The following is a 24,011-nucleotide window of genomic DNA, read 5'->3' as shown; positions in this document are numbered from 1 at the left end:
AAAGAGGCTTTGTGTTGCATGTCTTGTTTCGACAGTGGGCGATGCAGTGAAGTGCTTGAAGTTTTCCACTTTTCCCTGGTTAGCTTTGACAACAACGGATAGACATATATTGTCATCAAACGAAAGGTAAATTTCAAAAAGTGTTAATTCCACACTTAAAAACTAAACGCTGTGGCTCTTACGTTTTCTGCGGGTACGCCTATTAAAGGCTTAACTATGGAAGCCTTCAAGCCGTTCCGTTACACTATTTTCATGAATTGTACGGGATCATAGGATCTATAAGCCTTAAGACTTGTCCTGTACCGGTGCCCTGATAAAAATCAAATGAATTACACTAATTTTGATAGAATCCCATTTCCGCCAGTGAGGCTTCCATAGTACCCGGATGGAATAGTGGACGGTGGGCTTTTTAAAAATAGTTTTTATTTACTTAGACAGAATATGAAATAAGATGCAGAAATAGGCACTTCACATCCAGAAGAATTCACAATTATAAAAGCTGAAACATACTTTTTACGTATTTCCATTGTATGTCCTTTTTTACTTAAAAGAGAAGGTCTTCTTTAGCTCAGCTGGCAAGACCCTGGTTCGAGCCAGTGCAGCGAGGCACGAACTAGGGTGGGAGCGGCGAGGGCACAAGCCCTAGAACCCGAATCCGTTACAATAACAAAAGGACAGACAATGAAATGTGGCTATTTCGAAGTCACAAATGTGAGATACTAAGTCGGAATTCCGAGTCGCTAAGTCGGAATTCCGAGACACCATAGCGCGTTTTTTTTTTTACTCCCTGGCGGAAACAGGCTTCCATACTTAACAGCTGAAACATGTCTTTTCTTTCTTTAATTCCACATTGAAAAGTCATAACTTTTTACTTTTACCTCTCTAACCAACACACACTTCTGACTCACACTCACACTTTTCCTGCTCTCAAATATAGCTGGCAAAGACAGTGATAAGAAGAATGGCCTCTCATCATTTGTGAGCTTTACTGTATGTCCTTAAATATCTCTTGGGCTTCTCACCTGGCAGTTGAAAATAAGACTCACTTTTGAATTACATTATCACAGCTAAATTAACTAGGCATGGAAAAATGCACTGTGAAGAGAATCACAATGAGACCAGTCAGATTTGTGAATTCAAGGTGTTTTTGGTCATTTTTTCTAATCTCTGCGTTCATTTCAAGCTCCCTGAGGAGTAACAACCACAGTTTAGTTCGCACAACTTGTGAACTTCTGCAGGATGTGATTATGCAGGATTTCCCAGCTGAGATTTTTCTTCAGCGTCCAAAAATAGTACAGGTACGTATATGAAAGGGCATGAGAGACGTGAAGCTCAATTCCCAGGTTGCTAAGTAACAGAACATACAGGAGCATGTACAGGCCATGACAGACGCAGAAGCTCCCTGTGGGGGTCAAATCCATTGTCTTCATTTTCACACAGGCATAAAGTAATACTTACATTCGGAGCCGAGTGATCTCTAATGATCAAAGTTCACACCAGTCCCCTTTTGGTATAGCAGACACTGGATTCTGATTTTTAAGAGACAGATAGCAGTGGCAATAGAGACATACTGTAGTATTTTCGATAGCAGATATCTGATTTAAGCATGTTTTTTTTTATTTATCTGATGCCTTTATCCTTGGAGACTTAAATTCAAATCAATCCGTAAACTCTTAACATTTTAACAGTGCAAAAAATCCAAGCCTTAAGCTTTGGAATGGAAATCTGGTTGCTCTTGTTTGGATTGATTCCAGAGGACCACAATCTTTTGGATAGTGGAACCTAAAAATTGGAGCCAAATGAGGCTGTCCACTAGGTGAATCTGCTTCAGTTAGCAAAAGACCTCAGTCTGGGGTAAAGATTCATGTTCCAACAGGACAAAGATCCCCAAGGCTTCAGCAGAAAAAGGTGAATGTCTTTGAGTGGCCCAGTCAAAGCCCAGACTTGATTCCCTTTGTGAATATGATGGGCCTCATTTGGCCCTTACCAATCATGGCCTCCTAATAATCCCCCTCTATGAATTGGCTACGTTACTCTGCTCTCCTCCCCACTGAGAGCTGGTGTGTGGTGAGCGTTCTGGCGCACTTTGGCTGCCGTTGCATCATCCAGGTGGATGCTGCACATTGGTGGTGGTGGAGGGGAGTCCCCATTACCTGTAAAGTGCTTTGAGTGGAGTGTCCAGAAAAGCGCTATATAAGTGTAAGCAATTATTATTATTATTATTATTATTATTATTATTATTATTATTATTATATGAGGTTCTCAGATGCTCCACCCAAGATATTTTAGTCAGGTGGCATGCTTAACTTTCAGCTTTGATTGCTGCTTTCTTCCTTTCTGAACAAAGGTCTTCTGCCCTACAGAATCTGCTCTCGCTACTAAAGCTGAATGGTGGCAGAGGCAGCAGTGTGTATTTAACACTTCAGGCTATTGCCTGCCTGCAGCAGTTGTGCACAAATCTGAGAAGCAGACTTCACTTTTACAGAGATCCAAGCTTCCTCTCAGCCAAGCAAGGTGAGGCCTGTGTGTTCAGTCATTCTTTTTATATCTTGTGAATTAATCTCAGTGACTGAACCAAGACACAAATTTGGGACCGAGTGCTGCTTATAATGTTAAATGTTTCAGTCAACCTCTGGAGATTGGTTGTGTATTTATCTGTCATTCGTATCTGCACCTCATAACATTGTCAAGCATGCAAGCAAATTGGGATAATAGAACTAGTTTTTTTTTCATGACCACTTGAATTGTTTTTCAGGTCATTATAAAGTAATTTCGGTTTTTAGTTGTCTTCCAGTTGGTGGAAATTATGAAATAAAATTAAATTTCAATCCTGACACACTTTGGGAATCAATTGATTACTGACTACAGTAGGTTAAAATTAAGAACGAACAGCTGGAAATGAGAGAAGTCCACTCTACCCTCTATCTAACATCTAGGTTTATCAGTAGCTACGTTATTGATCCAGTGATCTCATCCAGAAAGAAGCCAGGGTATCGATTTACACAACATGTCTGGTTAGGTTCTTCCAGATTATTTTAAAATTATTTTTTCACAACTCTTTGTGTAAAGACGTTCTTTGTGTTTTTGGTTTTAGATGTGTTCCCCCCTAGTTTACACCTGTTGCCTGGTTCGTGTTGTACTGTTGATTCAAATGAAAGCTCTTAATTTAAGAAAATCTCACCCCCTGGCTTCTGGGTGTTGAGCATCTTAAATGAGTCAGCAGGAGCACCTGTGATGTTATGCTGTAAATCCTGTAGATTCGGTGTCGCAGAATTCCTCAGTGTCCTACTCCCAGGAGATGAGGGGAACCCAGGCGTCCCGCAACCCTTCGCCGGAAGACTCCAGTCCCAGGCCTTCGGTCATCGGCCGGACAGTTCAGAGAGCCCGAGGGGATGGGCAGGACGGAGACGCTGCGTCGTCCAGGTATGACTCCCAGGCCTTTTTAAAATTTACATCTGCTTCGAATGTTTTACTGAAATGTCTATCGCAGCTGATTTGTCATTTTTAGTCTTTCCAGACCTTTGAATCCTTGAGCACTAAGCTTTATGAAATCCACGTTTTAAACCCGTGTTGGCTCTGGATTGCCTTGACCCTTAACGGGTAAAATTGGCCACGGAGGTTCTGATGGAGATGTAAAACTACAGTAGCGTATGTGGGCCGATGTGGGTTGCATTATGGCTACAGGAAAGCAATATAGCATTCTGAATGATATCAAGTCTCTTGACGGTGATCTAGATACTCTACTAGGAAAATCTGTAAAGACGTGATGGGTACATTGTTTGTTCTGATACACAAGGGAATAAAGGGACATACTGAATGGCAGTCAGATTCTCTCCACAGTACTGTATGTACACTACCTAAAATTGACAGTAGATCCTAAAAAAGGAGGTTTGAGTTTGTTGCCTGTTTTTCTTCTTAAGCAAGAAAGCCAATGTTTGTGGAAATTCGAGAAAGATGTGCAACTTGCATGATGCTCAGTTTTTTAAATATAACGGTATGAGGATATATGTTATATACAGTGAACAGGGTCGACAGTGAAATAAAATCAGTGTTATTTTATGCTGTAGATTGTTTTTTAATTTATTGTGAAGACAAAAGGATAAAGCAGTATGTTAACTGTGCATTTATTGGTAAGTGATGTGATGTGAAACTTAATTTTAATATTTAATAACCTATATTAAATAAACATTTGTAGTTATATTTAAGCTACTGCAAGGAATGGAATACATTCTGTGAATTCTCTACAATATTTGAGTGATAAATATTTATGTATCAACCTGTCTAGCCTTGTATTTGAGCAAGCAGTTGAATTAAGCACAGTGCATGAAATGGCCTTTCATTACATTAGGATAATGGGTCTTGTTTAAAAATGTTTTAGTGTAATTGCAATAGCATTGAACAGACCAAAGTCGTTTGTCATCATTAATTAAATAGAAAACTGGTCACTTTTTTCACACATCTAAGTATGAAAGTAAAAATGTAAATTGGGCTTTTTGGGCATGCTCATCAGCATTATATTTAGCACAGAAATGTGAAACATTTTTCATGTGTAGGAAGCAATCACGCCTGCTGTGAAATATTGAAGGGGCAAACATGACTTGAGGTTGTTTTGTACCACTGAATCCTGGAGTCCTTGTTATGGTAGGCGGAATCATGAACTCCAACAAATACCATTTTGGTCGGATATCTGGTTCTGGAAATGGTTACCTGCATACAAAATAAATGTTTTAGAATTCAAGGAGGCAGATCACTAATGGAAACCAAAGGGTCTGAAGGACATAGAGCAATTCTGCCTGGAGGAACGTTAAAAATGCCCCCTCAGAAGAGAAGCCTCAGAGCAAACTACAGGGGGCACCTTGTCAGTGTAATACTTGCCAGGAGCAAGAGAAGCATTTACAAAATACTAACTCCTGGGGCTTGATAAATATGACCCTGGTGTTTTCTGTGTTTTAATCATTAATGGTTCATATGATGATTTTGCTGTGTGCGGTTCTATTAATATTGCAGTGGAACAGTTCTAGACTGGCACGTTATTTGATCAATGCTTATAACCTGCAAAGCTTGCCACCTGCTCGAAAGACACCCCCTTCTGCTGGATAACGGCAGGATATTGGACAGCAGGACAGTGAATTGTGATGGTGTTTTTTCTGTTGAATTTGTCGTCTGTATATATTTTACAATGAAATTATTATTAATATTTAAGTGCTCTTATTTGCATGTTTAATGTTTTTTTGAAAACCTAATCAAAATCCCTCAAATAAGATTTGCATTTCAAAATTGAATTTTTCACACACAGTTGGATATATTTTGGATTTTACAGTTCTTTTTTTACAGTAACTGGTAATTTGTAACAGTAGACTGATTAGCTACCAGTTTTCATTTTTATATATTTGTTTGAGAAAGCTAATGTTAATTACTAATTAAAAATAACAAATTATAATATCTAAAACTGTTTTACAAAAGGAGAAAATTATAATTACATTTTTTATAGACAGTCACACTTCTAAGGAACAGTGCAGTGAAAGGGTAAAAAAAAACCCACTTGCATTCAGTATTGAGATGAATTATTTGTATACACCAGACAGTGTCAAGTTTGTACTGTGTAATGCCTGACCTGTGTAGTACGTGTGCTTAACATGGAGTTGTAGGACAGGGTGGAACAACCAACAGTTAATGCCTGAAGCCTTCAGATTTTGCTGCTGCCATTTGTTAGAATTTCAAAATAACAAAATAACAATTATTGAGTTGGTTTTTAATTGCTACTGACAGAAATTAAAATTTCCTTGAGGATCAGGTACAACAGCTATCAGAAGTATTCACCTCCCTGGCATTTTTCAAATTTTTCTGTGTTACAATATGGAATCATAATGCATTTTAATTGGGATTTTTTTCTTATTGAATAACACAAAACACTTTATGATGTCAAAGTGAAAAGAATTCTACAGATTGTCCTAAATTAATATAACATGTAATATATATATATATCAGAAATATACAATATATAAATATAAAACAGAAAATATCTGATTGCATAAATATTCTCCTTCCTTGAATCAGTATTTGGCAGAGGCATTATGGCAGAAATTATAGCCATGAGTCTCGTATAAGTCTCTGCCAGCTTTGCTCCACTGGATGCTGATGTTTTTACAAATTCTTTTTTTTGCAGAATTGCTCGAAATTGCACCCTCAAATTGGATGGGGACCATTGGTTAACGGCAATTTTCAACTTTTGATGGCCAGTGTATTTTAGTCTGTCAGACTTGTATGCTGTTCCAGAGAGCAATTTTATTTTTTCCCCTTACTCCAGTCTTTAAAACATCAAACCAGGGTGAACAGAATCTATCACCTCATAGATTACATAGAAGAGGTCATCGTCTTTGGTGAAAGGATTTGTATTACGTGGTGTCAACCAAAACTGGCATTTTCTTTGGTATAAAATAAAATATTTACAAGTTTTGCCTTGTTAGATGAAAGCAAACAGCTTTGCCTGTAAACTTTCATAATTTCCTCAGAAAGGTGTGATTTGCCAGAACTGTGGCAATTGTTTGCACTGCCAGAAATACAAATATTTACAGGCTTGATCTAAAACTGCAATTTCCGTCCTCCTTGAGCTGAACAATGGATCCTCTACTTCATATCTTACCCTTAGAGTGCAGAACCCGAGTTCTCTGTCAGGCAAATGATCCTCGATTAAAAGGTGCAATGTGGGCTGAATAACCTTCTCCCTGTTGGCCTGTCAAAGAAGTCGTCAAAATGAGTCGAACTGTGTTGTAACTGTCTTTGCAGTGGAAGCAGCTCTCATAGAGACACGGACCCCAGGCTGCCTGCACAGTCTCCCTTTGACACTGCTCATCTGGAGCTCCCAGAGATGGAGAGTGAAGATGTATTAGAGCTGCAGTTTCTGCAGCTTAGCCTGGCCCAGTTCTGTGTGGCAGTCATCGAGCATGCCTTGCCTCTCCTTAGGACAGGTGAGATCTTGTTGTATTTTACTGGTGCATGCAAATTTAACCTGAACATAAACTCTAAGCAGTTGTCTTGTGTCTGACCATAATGATATTAAGTAGGAAAATATGTTTACTTCTTAGAAAGCATGAAAACCTTCCTTCGTGTCCTGGAACTCTTGTCCGAGGTGATGCCTCTCCTGAAAGACTGCATATCTGAGCAGATCTGGGATGACAACAGCCTAATTGGACTGGAATTGGCAAGTTAACATATTTCTTAACCTCTGGCTGCTTTTCAAACTGTTGGTATCCAGAAGTACAGACTGCTTGTGACAGATGTCAGTTTAGAATGTGAAATTTTCCAAACCATATCACATTTCCGCTGTCCGCTGTCTTTTTAAGTGAACTTAAACCTGTTAATTTCTGAATTGTTCTGTGTGTGCTGTGTCCTAGGAGTGACAAGAAAATCCATTGCATTGTAGTGTTAGGATAAAGAACATACTGTAAGCACATAAGTGCATAAGAGGAGGTCATTCTGCCCAGCTGTCTCATTTGGTAGTTAGTAGTTAATTGATCCAGGGATTTCTTGACGAAGCCAGGGTATCGGTGAATGATTCTTGTGAAATCTCTTGGCCCAGTCTTGCTGACCTTTCTCTCCTCCTTAATTAAGTTGGTGAAGCACTTTCCCACTTCTCAGTGCTGCCCTTCAGTTTTGGAAGGTTTAGATTCCTTCAAATGAAAGGATTTTTTTAATACATTGATTCCAGCATATTAAATAATATATTAGGATTAATATGTAAACCTTAACGCTTTCCTTCATAGCTGCCTTATGCTGAAAAACACTTCTTTTCAATTTCTTACCATTGTTTTGTCCATAAATATTAGTATGCATGCAATATAAGCTTTGTTTCCATGTACAGTATATATGAACACATCCAACTATTTTAGCTGTTAAGAACATGTTGCAAAGTATTTATTGATGTATTTGGCATTTTATGGCTTTTGAAAATTGTTGTAACTTGTGCAGTTTGCAAAAAGAGGTATAGGAGTTTTGGACTTCTTAAACGTATCTGTGTGTGAATAGAAAACCTAATGATTAAGCCAAGAAATAGCCACTTCTCTGTTACCCTTATACTGTCGCTCATCATGATGGTGTTTTTTCTTTTTGAAAATCACACAGGGAGAGTGTTAATTAATGTATTGTTTCATCATGAGGGTGATTAATGAGCTGACCCTGCTAAGCTGCCATTGTTTTCAGATTGTTTGGATTACATTTTTCTAAATTTGTCTTGTAATTCTTTTTTTATTGTAGAAAGAAAAGCTGCTGGCATCCATGGACTGTTTAGGAGACATCTTGTCTCACCATCAAGAAGCCGGCTATGCAGATCAAGTGGATCCTGTTATCGTCCACCACAGAATGGCATACATTGGCACTGCAATCTTCACCATTCGGCTGCTGCAGACTCTCCTGCCAGTGGAAAAGGTCTGAAACTAAAATGCACTAATCATAGAACAAAGAAGCACACTGTTTTATAAGCAGGACCATTGTGATCTTATTAGAAGTGTTGTTTAGATGATGCATAATGAAATTCTTGAAAATCGCACAGGGAAAGTGTTAATTAATGTACTGTTTCAGTCCATCATAGTTGATTTTTCTGTTGATGCCTTATTTTTCTTGAGTAGTATTCTAATGTTTTGATTAATGGTTTGCAAGTTTGATTCAATCTTTGCTAAATTATTAGCGGCATTTATTTCTTGGCTTGATGCATTTAAACATCTTGACTTTAGGTCTGGTTAATAATTGTCTGATAATGTCTCAGATGATAAACTGCTTCAGGAGCTCTATTTTTCTTTTAATCCGACTCAGAATCTTGTCAATGATTACTGTCATTTCTAAGGGTAGGATTTATTATGGATATTTTACAGCAAAACATGGAATTAAAAAATCTGATACGTTTAGGGTTTTAGATATTAAGAACCCTTTGATACTTTGCACAAAAACTGGATAAAGTGTTTTATTAAAATAAAAAAAAACTGTTATTGATGCCCTTTTAATTTCTGCAAACAATGAAGTCGGTAAAGTAAATTATTCACTGAATATAGTACTTGAGGGAAGATTTGAGACATTCCCTAGGTATATTTTGACCTATGTTAGGTTGGGAAGAATTACATTTTCCAGCACATTACAACAGGATATTTTTCCTGGTCCTTAAGGCTGTTCAAATCAAATGGTATTGGTCATTGAACTACTCCTGCACTGCTAATTGGACCTCTTTGCCATCACTGATATCTAACCTTGAAGAGATTTCTTTGGCGCCCTGGATGCAGCGAATTGAGTATTGCATGCTAGAGGCTGCAGTGCAGTGGATTGAGTATTGAGGACCTAGGTGGACTGTAACTCTATCTGCCTTGCTGTCTGGATCTTTCGCTCTTCCACTTTCATCCGTTCGTGCTGATAAAGGGACCCCTCCCATGTTGCAGCTTCGGTGGCGACAATGAGGCCCAACTGATGATACAGAAACGGGTCAGGGCCCAGCTGGCATAATTTCACTACCAGGGCATCCCTGACTTTATGAACTGGTGTGAGAGACGTGCAAGGGGGTGATCTTCTTCGTGTGAAGTGGGTGGTGAATAATTCATGCATTTGCTTCACTTGCTGATTTGTCATGTCGGTGTTGTTTTATGGTGTGCTCGATGAGATCCTCTTATCAATTAACTAATAACTGCCAAACAAGCTAGAAGAGCCGAATGGCTTCCTTTCATCTGTGACATTTCTTATGTTCTTATGTGCTTCAGGTCAGTGAAAACTTGCCCGAGAGCACAGGGGCTGCTCTGTTTCTCCTTAGCATGGACATGCCTTTCAGTATGGCCTTCCCAGGCATTCACGAGTCCGCCACAGCCTACCTGGAGCAGGCCAGCTCTGAGAACTACTGCACGTACAAGAAAGTGATTCGTGCAGCACAGTGGATGGAATCTACCTGCATCTTTTTAAAAGAAGTGAAAGCGGAGGTAAGGAAACACAGTTTAAGTTCCAGAACTTTAGAGTTGGAAGGTACCTTAGAATTTCGGTAGTCCCAGCGGAGCCTCAAACCAGTTTGAGGAAGTTTGCATCTGATAAGAACATTTGATGGATGGTTTCCCTTTATTAAACTACTTGATAGAGAAGTGACATAAGACAAGATCACTTTATTAGTCTCCTTTAAAGACCAATATGGAGAGAGATTAGATAAGGTCACTTTATTAGCCATATAGGAATAGTCTTTTCGCATACTCCAGCTTGCTCTTCATGAGACACACAGGCACACAGTCAGGGAGAGAAGCTTGGGGTCAGAGCGCAGGGTCAGCCATTGTACCATTGTGCCTTGCTCAGGGGCACAATGGTACAGGAACAGGTTAAAGGTTGATTCCATGTTGAAAAGAAAAGAAATGCAGTGTTTTTTCTTTGCAGCCTTCATATGCTGATGCGGCAACCGAATCGAAACGTCTTCATTCATTTCTGTAAACTTAATATGCATATTTTATTCCTGTAGTGTTCGCCTACACTGTTACCTAAACTAAAGGCTTTATTTATGTTCTTGCATGGCAGTAAGTATTAATGGAACAAATGTACTGTAAACTAAATTTGAATTCTGAACTCTAACACTAAAATTATGAACAATGAATGTGCTAATCCATGAATGTTTTTCATAACAGGGAGAAAAGAACTGGTTGGAACTAATTGAGCTGGCAGATCAGGCAGTAGAAGGCTTTCCATGCCATCAGCACCTGGCCGTTGTCAAGGAGTTTATTGGAATCTGTTCTTACATGTACAGTAATTTTTATTAATAATTATTCTTATTCTTTACTCTTTTCAGCATGCTTATCAGCTTATTTAAAAACTTAATTGAAACAAGATGAACAGATGGGGCCTAACTTACCACAGTAGCAAATGTGTAGCTTTCAACAGTTAGTCGCATAACACACTATTATAAATAGGTTACAAATGAGGAGGGAAGTCGGCCCACTTTCCCCATTTGGTATTTAGTAGTTAATTGATCCTCAGATCACATCAGATCTCAGCTTTTCCTTTGAAAGAAGTCAGGGTATCTTCAGCCTGGCTGAGTAGCTTGTTTCACATTTCCATTCTCTTGTTGTGTAAAGAAGATCCTCTTGTTTTCAGTTTTAAACTTCCTTCCACGTAGTTCCCACTTGTGTCCTTGCACGTGTGTAAATTAAATGCAACCATTTAAAAAAACATTTTTCCCTTCCAAAGTAGATATAAAAAATAGATTATAGTTTTAAAGGCAGATAAAATTGAATGTTCTTATTTTATTTTTAATCTTTATTCTTCGCTCTCTTTATTTTAGCTGGAAATCCGCACAGTCGAGCCCACGACTTCAGACCGAAAGTCAGAAGGTGTTTTTGAAGCTACTGTCCCATCCCCTCCCCTCTGTGAAGACTGAAACATATTCTTGCACCCTTCATCTTGTGAAGGTATCGGCATCAGCCTTGTAGACATTTGTGTTAACTGTCTGATTACATTACATGAAACGCAGTGAAGGTGCAAAGTTCCTGTTAGACAGTTTATCCCTTTAGACGTGTAGACCTTTCACAGGAAGTTAATCAGATTGAAACCTGAATGCATCTAAATATAAGAAATTACTGATTGATTACGAGAGGTGCCAGAAAATCTACGATATGGTTGAATAACTGAAGTGCTAGTTCAGAAAGCCAGTCATCAAAAAAATATCACCGTAAGTACAAAAGAATTGAAGATAAAATATAAAAATCAGAATTATACTTTTTGGGAATGAATGCCATTGGTTTTAGCATTCCCCTGTTTTCTCTTATTAGGATTGTTTGGGAATCCAGAATGTCACAAAGCCAGTATCGTCGATTTGTGAAGGGGTTTGTTTTCTCCTCCATCCTCGCATTCTGTATGAGATTTGCACATTTGGCTTGCAGGACCAAGAACAGAAGGTAAGCTGCTTGACAAGGAAGCAAAAACACTTTCAGTAAGGTGTTGCGCAGATTTCTTTATTTTTTGCAGTACTGTTAATATCCCCAAAACAAGCAAAAACATCCCAATACCGTCAATCTGTTTCCTAAATTTGACACAAGTCATGGCTGTTGACAATGTTAAACTTTTCTGCCAGGCTTGAGTTTGTGCGATCTGAGTGAACAGTCAGAATTTAGGCAACAATTCCTCATTTTGGCATAGGGGTAGAGAAAGCAGAGCAAAAAGAGGATTAGTTGGCTAAAGAAGGAAGGAAGAAGGGTGTAAATATTAAGCTGGCGTCACACTACATGACTCGACATGATTTCTAGTCGGAGAGCATGTCAAATTGAACGACTGCAGTTGCTGAATCTTGCTGCCCTTTCTGTCCTACAGAGTGCCAAATTATAAGACTAGGAATTGCAGGGGGTAACTAATTACACGATTCCCTTATGACTTTTCATCATGGTTCCACATCTCGCATTGCGCCGCATTTTGGCAGCCTATCAACGTGGAGCACACCGGAAGAAAGGAGCACCGGATGAAAGCAAACAAGCAACATGGAAAACAGGCACATAAACATCTTGAAAAATGTAACACGGGCATTGTTTTCTTTTGATAAACATCTTCCAAAATAGATACAAATTATAGAACAAATTTACAAAAATAAAACAGTTAAAAATATAAAGCACCTTTCAAACAAATATTGTAAACAAATTAGTATTGCGCTTTAACAAGTATTAAGTATTTACACATCTGGCTCATTGCCCACCCCTAAGAGTAAATCAAACTACACAACTGGTAATGGGTGCACGCTGCGACTCTACCAATCGCTGATATTTTCTTACTATTATGTAAAAAAAGGCTACAACTGAAAACCTAGGAAAAGTCGTGTAGCGTGACACTGGCATTAGCAGGCAGCTGCAGTCTGAGTAATCACAATGTCACACTCATCCACAGTTATCCTAATTAATGGTAATCCTGTTCACTCTCCAGCATAGCTATATCATTCCCTCAATTGATTTTCATAGTGTGTTGTTTTTCTTTGTGCAATGTAAATTCACATGGTTATGACAAACTTTGCAGTTGTCTTCCATTATATGCTTTGTGCTCTCTTTAACATACAGTAGCACTGCAGTTATATCTAACTGCTTTTCTTCAGTTGTGCTGTCCAAAATGGAACTTTGGTGAACAGCTTAAAAATAATAAATGAAACAAAATAATGAGATCCAGACTTTCAAATGTTTTACATTACAAAATGTCTGGAAATCCAGCAGGAAACGACTGGAAAGGATGTTAAATATGTTTAGAAATATAGTTCTTTGAACATTAAGCATACATTATTTGGTGTGTAATGAATGATGGAGTATTTGTTAAATCCTCACTCATTTACATGTATTGCGGTTTTGACTCTTTAGAAAGTGATGACCTTTGTCACCTCTGTTCTTTTTTCATTTTTGATATATTTAGCATCTCTGTAGTTTTTAATTAATTTTAATTTTCCTTTTTGTAGCTGTTTAATATTTATGGGAAAAAGTACTATGAATTCAACATTTTTAAACAAAATAAGTCCATTACTGTCTGCTTGTGTTATTTGTTAAATCCTGCAGCTGTATGTACAAAACTGCTTTTGTTACACAGTCATAACTAGCCATAACTAGTCATAACTTTAGGATGCTGTATTTCAGGCACATTATCCACTGTTTGAGAGACCTGTGAAATTATTAATTTCTGGTTCCATAATGTTCATTTAGGTACACAAGTTAAGGACTTATTTGAATTGAGATGGTAACGATATTAATGGTAATTCACATGATAACTCTGATAAAAACGGCTTTTCAAGTCAGTTTCTGTAAAGCTTCAAATTATTTGGAAGACAGCTCTAATATATATTCAGTGTACTGGTAGCCAAGCTGCTTGTCTGTCCTCAAGTGCCAGTCCTGAGGTTCTCATTGGTCTGTAGTTTGAGTGACCCTTTGGCCTTCCAGGGAAGCATTGATGACTTCTATTGTTGTAATGACTGATTATAAAAATTTGAAATGTAATGAGTTATTAATTAAACGAAGGAATGTGTATATTCCTACAGGGGCAGGGGGTGATGTGAAAAGCATGAGATGGAGGTTGCGTTCTCTCTCAAAAGTGTCTTTTCCAAACTCTGCTAATTAGGTACTAAACGGCAATGAAAAAGTGGCCCTCTGGCAACAGCCCTCCTGCATCATCTCAATCTGCAGAAAATCAAAAGCCCTTTGTGAAATGAATAGAAACCTCATCTGAGTATATGTGAAGGTATTAATTGTATTCCGATTAAAGAATCAACATTGAAACATTGATTGCCTGCGCGTATTATATCATTGAGGTATAGACGGTATCATTTTAAGCTTATTTTTAGACGGTCATGAAGAGATCTAGGATAAAATATATCATCGGTCCCTGATTAGTCTTTTTTTCCCCCTTGATGAATAGGTAAATGGTGCTGCCAAGGAGATACTGCTTTTTCTGTTGAAAGGACAATTGATGATGACAACTCTAACCTGGAACAAATTCACTGAGGCACTATGCCCAGTGGTTCCAGTTTTACAGGTATCTTTCCCTTTCAGTCGCATCTGCCTGTGAAAATGGACAACTTTGAAAGCATAAATGTTTTGGAAGTGTGCCTATATCCTTTTCTTCGTTTTTTCATTAGTTTTCCTATCACCTCTGCAGTAGCTTTGTCATCTGTTTCGGGAGAAGAACTGAACTGAACGAAAGTTTATGAACATGTATAATAATTTGACAAGGTCGTCAAGGGTGATTCAGATTGTTCAGAACTTCCATTAATGAGGTTACAGAGTCACTAAAGCAAAAACTAAGCCTTTTCTTCATCTTCTACAAGCTATTAATAAGTATGCTTATTTGTTATTGTATCTGAAGTGAAAGCTCCCGTAATAGGCACAGGCTTTTACATTCCCTAAGAAGAGATTGCGTTTATTGTGTTTAATGAGACAACTTCAAACAGTTTCATGTTGTCTATTCATAGGGATATGCGGATACTGAAGATACACTGGGAAATTGTGTCCTGCTCATCAGCGAAGCCCCAACCGAAACAAAAGATGGGATGTTCCCAAATTCTGTTAGGATAAGAGCAGCTATTAGACTTCTTTTCTCTAAACAACAGAAGTAGGTATCACAGCAAAGCTGTAAGTTATGTGGTATAAAGATCCAAGCAAGCAAACAATCTAGCTAGTGAGTAAGCTTCCCCTGCCACCTGCCCAAGTACCTAGAATCCACATCTTAATGTGTGTCTTGTTTTTATATTGTACCAAATGCTCCTGGTTTAGTTCTAGTTCAAGGTTATTGTCATTATACTCATATACAAGTGTATGGTATAACAAAATGCTATTTAGCTAGCTCTCAGATGGTCAGCAGTACAAAAAAAACAACAATACAATTGTATAAGAAAAGAAAGACAGAGACAAAAGGCAATGTGCATAACAGCAAGTGTCAGTGTCAGCGGTGTGGGGAGTGACAGACTGGAGATGGCTTTATAGGCTCACTGACAGTTTAATTGCTCTTTTCATTACAGCGAGGTGTGATAATCATAAGGCAGAGAGAAAAAGTGCGGGCATCTGCTGCATGCAGAGGAGGGATTCATGTTGTTTATTTTAGCTCATTGTTAGAAGTTTGCGATTACCATTTGAGCTGATAAACATTATTCTAATTATTGAAAGCGAATGCTCTAATATTTTAAATATTATACGTTTTTAAACCATACTATAAACTGTAGTATGTTATGTAGTAGTATGGGGTGAATTTGGCTATTTGTAACCGTTCTCTGCACAGAACCCTTACAATTGTCAGGACCCTATTGAATTTATAGTGTGACTTTAGTGTATCGCAGATGATTTACACTGTTGTTGTTGCAGTCGCTTCTAGTGTCCTTGGGTTAAAAAAAGTTATATTATTCTCAAATTAAGTGTGACACGTTTCAGTAAAATCATTACTATTTGAAATTATGTGTATTCGCAAGATGTGTTCTTTGATTTCAGGGTTCGGGCCACAGCTGTGAAACATTTAATGTGTCACCTCATGAGTGGTGAAGGAGCTGGCACCAGGAGACCATTGCTGGACAGTGCCCTTCAGTCTGCTTTGGCTTCTTTGTATATCGTTAATAAATCAGTTGACATTAGACTCGATGATACGGAAAAATCATTTTTTAAGGTAAGGCCATTCTTAAATAGGGATCGAACCCCTTAAATGCAGTTGCTAGCAACCTTTTGAAGAAATTAATAACCATTTGCCAAATATTGCTGTTTGTAATTTCACTTAAAAAAACTCTTAGTCTTTCTCATGGTTGTGATTGCTGCAGCTGCATGCCTGGGGGGTGAGGGAGTGTGGGCAGGTCTGCCTTTGAGCTGTGTGGCTTTTAACACATCACTAGTCTCCTTATTTATGTTGTGATCTATAGCTGTTAAAGGATCTTATCATTTGCCATGAAGTAAACCACCAGAAACCCCCTTTGATCGTCCGTGCATATCTACCACTTTGCCCATCTAGAGTTAGGAATGCACCTCAAATGATACCAATTGTCCAAAGTGTTCTCAGTAAAGCCTTGAGTAATGCAAGCAGAATGGGGAATTTTAACATTTGCTAAGATTTGATGCCAAGCTCATCACAATATTTTATAAATCTTCTTCTGGCAGGTCTTATACTAACTAAATACTTCCTGTAGTGTACTATGAGGTTCTAGCACTTCAGGGCAGAAATAGCTAAGCATTTCTACATGCACAATTGCTTTTTCCCTTAGATCCTTTGGTTTCTATTATTGAACTGCCATTCTCAGTTTGAATCTTTAATGTTGAGATTTGAGATGGCAGGTCAAGAACATTTAATTTGTGTGCAGTTAACCATTAATTTGTTATGCTGACAATATAAGGCGTCAGTCTGAAGCAAAGGTGCAAAAAGATTCAGGAATAGCTTGGGGATATGAAATGACACCAACATAAGCTTTCGAGTTCTTTTTGTGGAAAAAAAAACTGTCAAACAGCAGCTTTTATACTTTGCTTTTATTGTTTAACAGGTGGATGCAGTCAACAAACTTTACAATATTCTCACTTCAGAGACTGTTGACCTTGTGCTCCGGAAATCAGCCGCAGAACAGCTGGCTCTCATTTTGCATGGTATTGTATCGGCTTTGACGCTAAAAGCACTTCATTCGCTGCCCTTCCCGGGAAGTGTGACTTCAGTTTTTATTTCTGAAGCTCCCTGTCAGTCAAACAGATAACAGACGAGAGCCAAAACATGGTTGCATTTTTATTTATTCAATCTTAGGTACTGTATTTGAGCTGCTTTACAGAACATTTCTTGTTCCTTTTCAAAACACTACTGAGTGGCAGTACTTCTAATAGCAGTGTTACCACCTTGTAGAGTGATCTCGGTGCAGGGGGTGAGACACACACTTTATAAAGCTCTTGGCCTTCTTTACATACTTTTGCATGTAATGGATATTGAAGTTAATTTAATTTAACCCAATTATTTTGCTGCTTATTTTCACTAATTTTTCCAACCCATTACTATTAACGGTGATGCTGTTGCCAAACCAGCAAGTGAGACAGTATATTAAGACATTTTCAATAGAACTTATAGAAAAGTGTAAACATACAATATTTCTATCTGCCTTCAGAGTTTCCTAAGGAAAAAAGAGTCACTGTCGGACTTTTTTGTAAATGTTGTCACAGTTGTCCTGTCTTAGGTTTTTGTCTATAAACAGTCCCAGGTACTTTTAATCTTTGAAAATTTCACCACCTGACTGCTAATTATAGAGGGGGGTGTTTTTTTTTCCCCTAAAATCAATGAGTTATTTTGGTTTTCAAGACATTTCATATCAAAGAGAACTCATCACATCCATTTGTAAACTCATTTTGTACAGTTCAACAATGATTTTCTAGATCCTTTAATAAGCTGACCAGGGCTGTGTCATCAGCATACTTAATGAGATGCCTGTGTTTTCTCTTGCTCTTGTTCATGTACAGAATGTTACAGTAGTGGTGGGGGGCAAGACAAGGCCCTGTGGTGATCCAGTGAAAGTGTAGTGAATGTGAGCTATTTCCCCAGTTTGACCTGTTGAGTCCTGTTTTAAGAAGTCTAGGATCTATATTATCTAATTACTGTTACAATTTAAGATTTCTTTGAGAGTTTCTGTATTGTATTAAAAGCAGGTGAAAAATCAACAAACAAGATCCTTACAAATGATCTTTTTGTTTGGTCTAGTTTCTAATAGACTAGATTTAACAACGTAATATAATAATATAAGTTTCCTAAAATAAACCAATATAAATTTCAGTAACATAAGGAAATCCCAGTTTTTATAGTTGCGTTTCTAAGAAAAGCACTGCTGGTCTGCACAATCATGTTGTTTTTTTCTGGTCATCCCTGCTATTTGTGTTTTTAAAGTGGCTTGCAAGACCAATTGCAAGTTTTACATTTCCTGGTTTCCCCAGACTTAATCCTTTGTGCTTTAAGAGATTCATTATTTCACATCTTTGCAGGACATGAGTGTTATTTAATTTCATGATCACGATCCCCTTGTTATTGTTCCACAGATACAACACTGCATGCAGTGCTGAAAAGCCTAGGAGTGACAGAGAAAGTCATATCTTTTATAAATGAATGTGTACACAACGGTGTAAAGGTAAATGGTCCGTTCATAGACCTTATTAGAAGAATATATATTTTCCAGCTTATTTCTGAATGAGGTACTCAAGTTTTAAAAGTGTATTTACTGTATAGTTACGCAATGATTAAGCTGCTCTTTTTCATTTTGCAATGCTTTCCTTTTGGGACTCAGACTAAAAAATAAGAAATTACATATGAGACCACTCATCTTTTTTCTGAATGGGTCTTGGTCATTTGGTAGCTAGTAGCTCAGATCTAAGAATTACTTATTTTTTATCCTTTAAACCTTGTGTACAACATGGGAAACTCATTTATTTATACACAGATATGTAGTACAGACATGATTTTCAATCTACTGTAAAACCTTAGATATGCAGTTCATATATATACAGAAATAAATTGATCTAATTAGCCTTCATTATTAAACTTTCCTTTCCTCAAACATCACCACAATTTTGTGGATTAATATACAGTATCTGTGAGCAACAAAATCAGAATGAATGAGTTTTTATCCTTTACTGTACTAAGAATATCAATATCTCAGTTGGTAAGCATATAAATGCTGCACCACCTTCAGTCATGAGAAACAAAACTAATTTTCTCAGTCTCCTTTAGAAATGTGAAATCGATCATTTTTAAGTGAGTTGTATTGCTTATTTTGCGCCCATATTTGTGGGAAAAAAATGTATTCACGTCAAAACGTCCACTACTGTAATTATGCTGGAAAAAAAATAACTCATGAAAATACCAGCCTTTTCCTCTTTAGGAAATGGTAAAAGTTACTTTTAATATGTAGTCTTCTCTTTTGATGTTTCGGAAATATGTTTGTAAAAGGTTTTTTCCCATCTGTCTCGATCACCTACGTCCAAAGATAGAGAAGTATTTGCAATTTCTTAAATAAGCAAAATGTGGACCTCAAGGACAAAAGGACCTGATGCAAAATGTATAATTTAGCATAATTTAGATCGAAACAAGTACTAATGTTTTAATTATTTAAGGTTACCTACAGAACCTGTTGGGCCAGGTATCTGCAGGATCATGGCTAGTGACCCCATGTTTATAGGATTGGGGTTTGTTACATTAATTATGGGGTGAATTAGCTACTTTTTATCATCTAGGCAAGAATTAACTTTTGATTTTCATGCAGTAAAATAGACATTAGATGTGTTAGATTAATTATTATATATTTCCATGTTTTGCTCACACAGAGTATGGACTGTCTTTTGGAGTCTTGCTTCACTATACTGAGGAAGCTGGTGTATGCAGACCCAGGCCTGCGCCACTGCCTGGCCCAGAAGGCCTCTGTTCTAATGATGCTTCTAAGAGGTGGGATAGAGGAATTAAAGATGCTTAATATCAGCATTGCCAGTGATGTAATTCTTTATAAAAGGAAAATGACATGATTTCTAAATTCACATTCCTCTGGAATTCTGGAAACACATTTCCTCGCCTAGCAAGTTGTAAACCTGCAATATGACAAGATATTTTGCTTTTTTGGCCTATAACATTTTTTTAAATAAAAACATCTGCAGGTTAAACATTGAATAATCAAATTTCTGTTTCATAGAGAACATCTAGCAGAAGCAGTTAAGCTATTAGTGGCTTAAGACATCTTTGTAAAATGAAGAAAATTTGATTTTTCCCTTCGGAAAGTTGGAAATGGATCGGAATGTTTTGTGATGCTCCTTGACATCATTTTGATCAATCAAAAAAAAAAAAACAGATTCTTCAGTGTTGCCTTCTGAAGTCTCTGCCCTGTTAGCATGCAGAACAAAGCTTGCTGCAGTGAAAACTGAATGGCATGGAATGAAAAATTGTCCAGCCTGGGTCAGAAGGCCAAGGATGATTGAGCGTCCATGAGTCTCACATAGCTTTGGAGATCTCCCATCCTTTTTATTAGACCACAAACTTACTGGAGCTGCTGCTATGAGCGTAACTATTGAACAGCAGCACATCGAGTTTGTTTAAAGATGTGTCTGGAGATTAGTGCTTTTCTTTCATGCTCTCAGGGTTTTATAATCCATTGTGTTTAGTCCGTCTGGTCGAGTCCAACTCTTCGTGACCTCATGGACTTTAGCATGCCAAGCCTGTCTGCCAACAACTGCTTCTCTGAGTAGTAATCCATTACTAAAGCACTAAATATGTTACCTCCATCCATACAGTATATCATAGTTTTTGAGATGACGTCTTTTGTTTTGTTTGGTAGCTTCCTTGATAGTAAAAGAAAATTCAGGGGACCTTGCTGAACCTGCAGCATTGATGTGTCTGTTGCTGTTTGATGAAGTTGCAAGAATGGACATTTGGTAAGAGTTACCCTATTCTTGCTCTACTTCATCGTGTAATTAAAATATCTCAGTATTCAGGACTTGCTTGTGTAAGTCATTCAGTGTCAGAAGTTTGAATTCAGTGCACTGGGTGCCTAGAAAGAAGGCTTAGTATTGTAGTATCTTAGCTTGTTTTATTTCTCATCTATGAATATTGAATGAAAAACGTGATCTATTTTTAGTTATTTCTGAATTTGTTTTTTTAACAGGACAGAGGATTCGGCAGTCAGTGGAAATTGCACTCCTTCATTTTCAATCCCTGTTTCTGTTGTCAGAAGGTAAATTGCTTCTTCTAAGTACAACATACAATATAAGGCAATTTAAGATGCATAATGATATCAGATACTGTGTGTTTACAATTATAATGACATTGTTTTATAGCACTTCATGTAGTCAAAGCGTATCTGCACAGAACAGTATTTTCTGTATTTGTATTATTTTTTTACAAGAAGGCTTACTCATTTAAATATCTTTATACCATATGCCATGCGACATTATCATGATATCATCAGACCTCTGAAGCTGAGCAAGAATTTTGCTAATGCGATAGGAGATCTCAAAAGAAAACCATGTTAGTGTTGTCCACATTAGACCAGTAGGTGGCAAGCTTTTGGATGAAATTAAACCATTATCCAGAAAACTTAGGCCCTAAAGATCGCATGGAACTGTGCGTAAAAAAGGATGTTTACCCTCGTGTCCTGGTTAAATTCCTTTCTGGACTGGAACAGTCTGGCACTTCTTCACCTTTCCAAGTGGGAGATGCACTTCAGTGGTGGATGAAATGGGATTGTTCCTACTTGATATGTGAAGTGATTTAACATCCTTTAGTTGCTGTTGTTTCAAGAAAAAAAACAACAACTTCTTAAAACAGATTCTAGGTAATCCTAAAAATAGATGTTTTTATTCACAATTAGATTTACCCCTAACCCTAAGATTCTATCAACATCTTAATGCTAAATACACGTTTTCAGAGAGAGTAAAAAGAGAGTGAAAGTCAGTATACATTTCAGCATATACAGTATGGTTAACGCTCTCTGTTTGAATTGTGGCGTAAACTGTTTGTTTAGTTGTAGCCACATTGAAGTTAGTTTACCTCATGGAAACCTTGTAAAGACTATTTTTACCTTTGGGTAACTAAAGTTGCTCTATACATTTGCACTTGAAGTTAGTGAAGTAGTTCTTTGTGTGAAACCTCTACAGTCTTAAACTATTCTAACAGCTTAATCGTGATCATGACCTTTTGAAGGTTATTTTCTAATTTGAAACAAAAATATATGTATGGAGTTAGGAGGTAAAAAATCATATTGCAAAACATACTGGAAGCCTTTTTTTCAAGTTAACAGTTTTAGCTAATTTTTCTGACCTTTCCTGTCAGGTAGACAAGTAACATGAAGAGGCTATAGTGGGGAACTTCATTAGTCTGTGAGTCGCTGTGGTGAATTCCACACTGAAAATGTAAAGAAAATCTCTCATCTGTGCTGCATTTTTCAAGAAGCCTCCACCACAGCTAAATTGTTGTGGTTCAATCCCTTCAGTTTTCATTTTAATAACAATGTCAGTTTACTTTAGCTGTAAAATCACTTGATTGAATTTAAAAGCATGAGAAAGACTGTAAAAGAGAGGAGAACCTTTTGGCCCATCAAGTCCATTTGGTAATTAGTAGACAATTGATGTGTGGATGTCATTCAGTCCTTTCTAACGAGAAGCCAGGTAAATGACCTTGACAACATAGCTGGGTAGTTTGTTCCAAACTCTCAAACTCTTTCGATAAAGAAGTGCCTCCTGTTCTCAGCTGGAAATGCTCTTCCACATACAGTAATTTCCACTTGCGTCCTTAGGTTTGTGTTTTTCAGCCCTCAGTGCATTACATATAATAATAGTTTACACTATAGTGCTTTTCTGGATACTTCACTCAGAGCACTTTACAGGTAATGGAGGACTCCCCTCCACCACCACCAGTGTGCAGCCCCACCTGGATGATGTGACGGCTGCCATAGTGCACCAGTACTCTCCCCACACATCAGCTCTCAGTGGGGAGGAGAGCAGAGCGATGAAGCCAATTCATAGATGGGGATTATTAGGAGGCCATGATTGGTAAAGACAAAAGCAAGACAACCAGTTCATCCACTACGAAAGTGCAGCACCCCCCTGTGTGACACCACAGGTGAAGAAGTGAAAATTTGCATCATCAATTGAATTAAACACAGTTGTGGTGTTTTTAAAATCAACTATATGCATTTTTGCACATTTTTCTATTCGTAATACAGACAGGATTAACTGAAATAGTCAGTAACATAAAGAATAACAGAACTTCAATAACAGAAAAGCAGAGACCTTTTCTCTATGCAAGTGTACTACTTTTTTTTACTAGATGTGCTGCTGCACCCTAGTGTTTGCCAGTAGTATTATAGAGGCCATAGCGTCTATCAAGGGTATAACCTCTAACAAAAACTAGTCCTTTAGATCTGTCAAAACAAAATGCTGACACTCTCAGATACATATAACCAATGTTGACCCTGAAATGATGCCGGGAGGGATTTGTCATAAATATAACCTTCTCTGATAAAGGCAATTTTAAAATACGGGTGGAAATAAACTGTAGTTGTAAAGTAACCTCTGAAAACGATGATACAGTAGCTACACAGCAAACCCTGTTTTGTGCTACTCTGCAGGACAAAGCTGACCGATGTATGTTTATTTCTGACTTGGAATTTTTTTTATACTGTACCTTCAACATCCAGTGTTGCCAGAAAACACAAAACAATGGGCATTACCACCCACTTTATGCTGCTGTGGTGTCTGATGTGTGGTGGAGTAGGCCTCAGTCCTGTTTCTTGCACCCTCTTCTCTTGTTCTCTGGGTGACTTGTGCCTCATTAAGTGCTAGGTTCAGAGCACAAATTGACTGTTTTTAAAAGAAGTACAGTTACATTGCTATCTAGTGCAAAATACTCTTCCACCATGTTCACTGAAGCTCACAGGAGTGTCACTTCCTCATGACTATGACCTCTGCAATTGCCCACTATAGTGCTGACCGACTGATGCTGCAGTAAGGTTAATTTGATTTCATTAAAGCTCTCGTGTATTGGATTGTAAACGCATCTGAATTATAATAAAGACA

At 37.7% G+C, this 24,011-nt stretch overlaps 1 protein-coding gene across 1 annotated transcript in view; it reads left to right on the top strand.

Annotated features, from left to right (window-relative positions):
• rttn (rotatin) overlaps positions 1-24,011 on the top strand; it is a 69,732-nt gene that overhangs the window by 3,381 nt on the left and 42,340 nt on the right. The window contains exons 5-23 of the mRNA XM_069191576.1: positions 36-126; positions 1,184-1,298; positions 2,364-2,514; positions 3,258-3,423; positions 6,787-6,968; positions 7,086-7,201; positions 8,254-8,424; positions 9,738-9,950; positions 10,635-10,747; positions 11,288-11,414; positions 11,775-11,900; positions 14,380-14,496; positions 14,933-15,072; positions 15,942-16,113; positions 16,973-17,072; positions 18,495-18,583; positions 19,776-19,893; positions 20,774-20,870; positions 21,101-21,169. Of these exons, the coding sequence (XP_069047677.1) occupies positions 36-126; positions 1,184-1,298; positions 2,364-2,514; positions 3,258-3,423; positions 6,787-6,968; positions 7,086-7,201; positions 8,254-8,424; positions 9,738-9,950; positions 10,635-10,747; positions 11,288-11,414; positions 11,775-11,900; positions 14,380-14,496; positions 14,933-15,072; positions 15,942-16,113; positions 16,973-17,072; positions 18,495-18,583; positions 19,776-19,893; positions 20,774-20,870; positions 21,101-21,169 (2,473 nt within the window). The remainder of the gene's footprint in view (positions 1-35; positions 127-1,183; positions 1,299-2,363; positions 2,515-3,257; positions 3,424-6,786; positions 6,969-7,085; positions 7,202-8,253; positions 8,425-9,737; positions 9,951-10,634; positions 10,748-11,287; positions 11,415-11,774; positions 11,901-14,379; positions 14,497-14,932; positions 15,073-15,941; positions 16,114-16,972; positions 17,073-18,494; positions 18,584-19,775; positions 19,894-20,773; positions 20,871-21,100; positions 21,170-24,011) is intronic.

This window comes from Lepisosteus oculatus, chromosome 6 (genome assembly GCF_040954835.1).
Source record: "Lepisosteus oculatus isolate fLepOcu1 chromosome 6, fLepOcu1.hap2, whole genome shotgun sequence".
NCBI lineage: Eukaryota > Metazoa > Chordata > Actinopteri > Semionotiformes > Lepisosteidae > Lepisosteus > Lepisosteus oculatus.
Note: the sequence above shows the minus strand (reverse complement) of the source record. Positions and strands in the feature narration are given on the sequence as shown.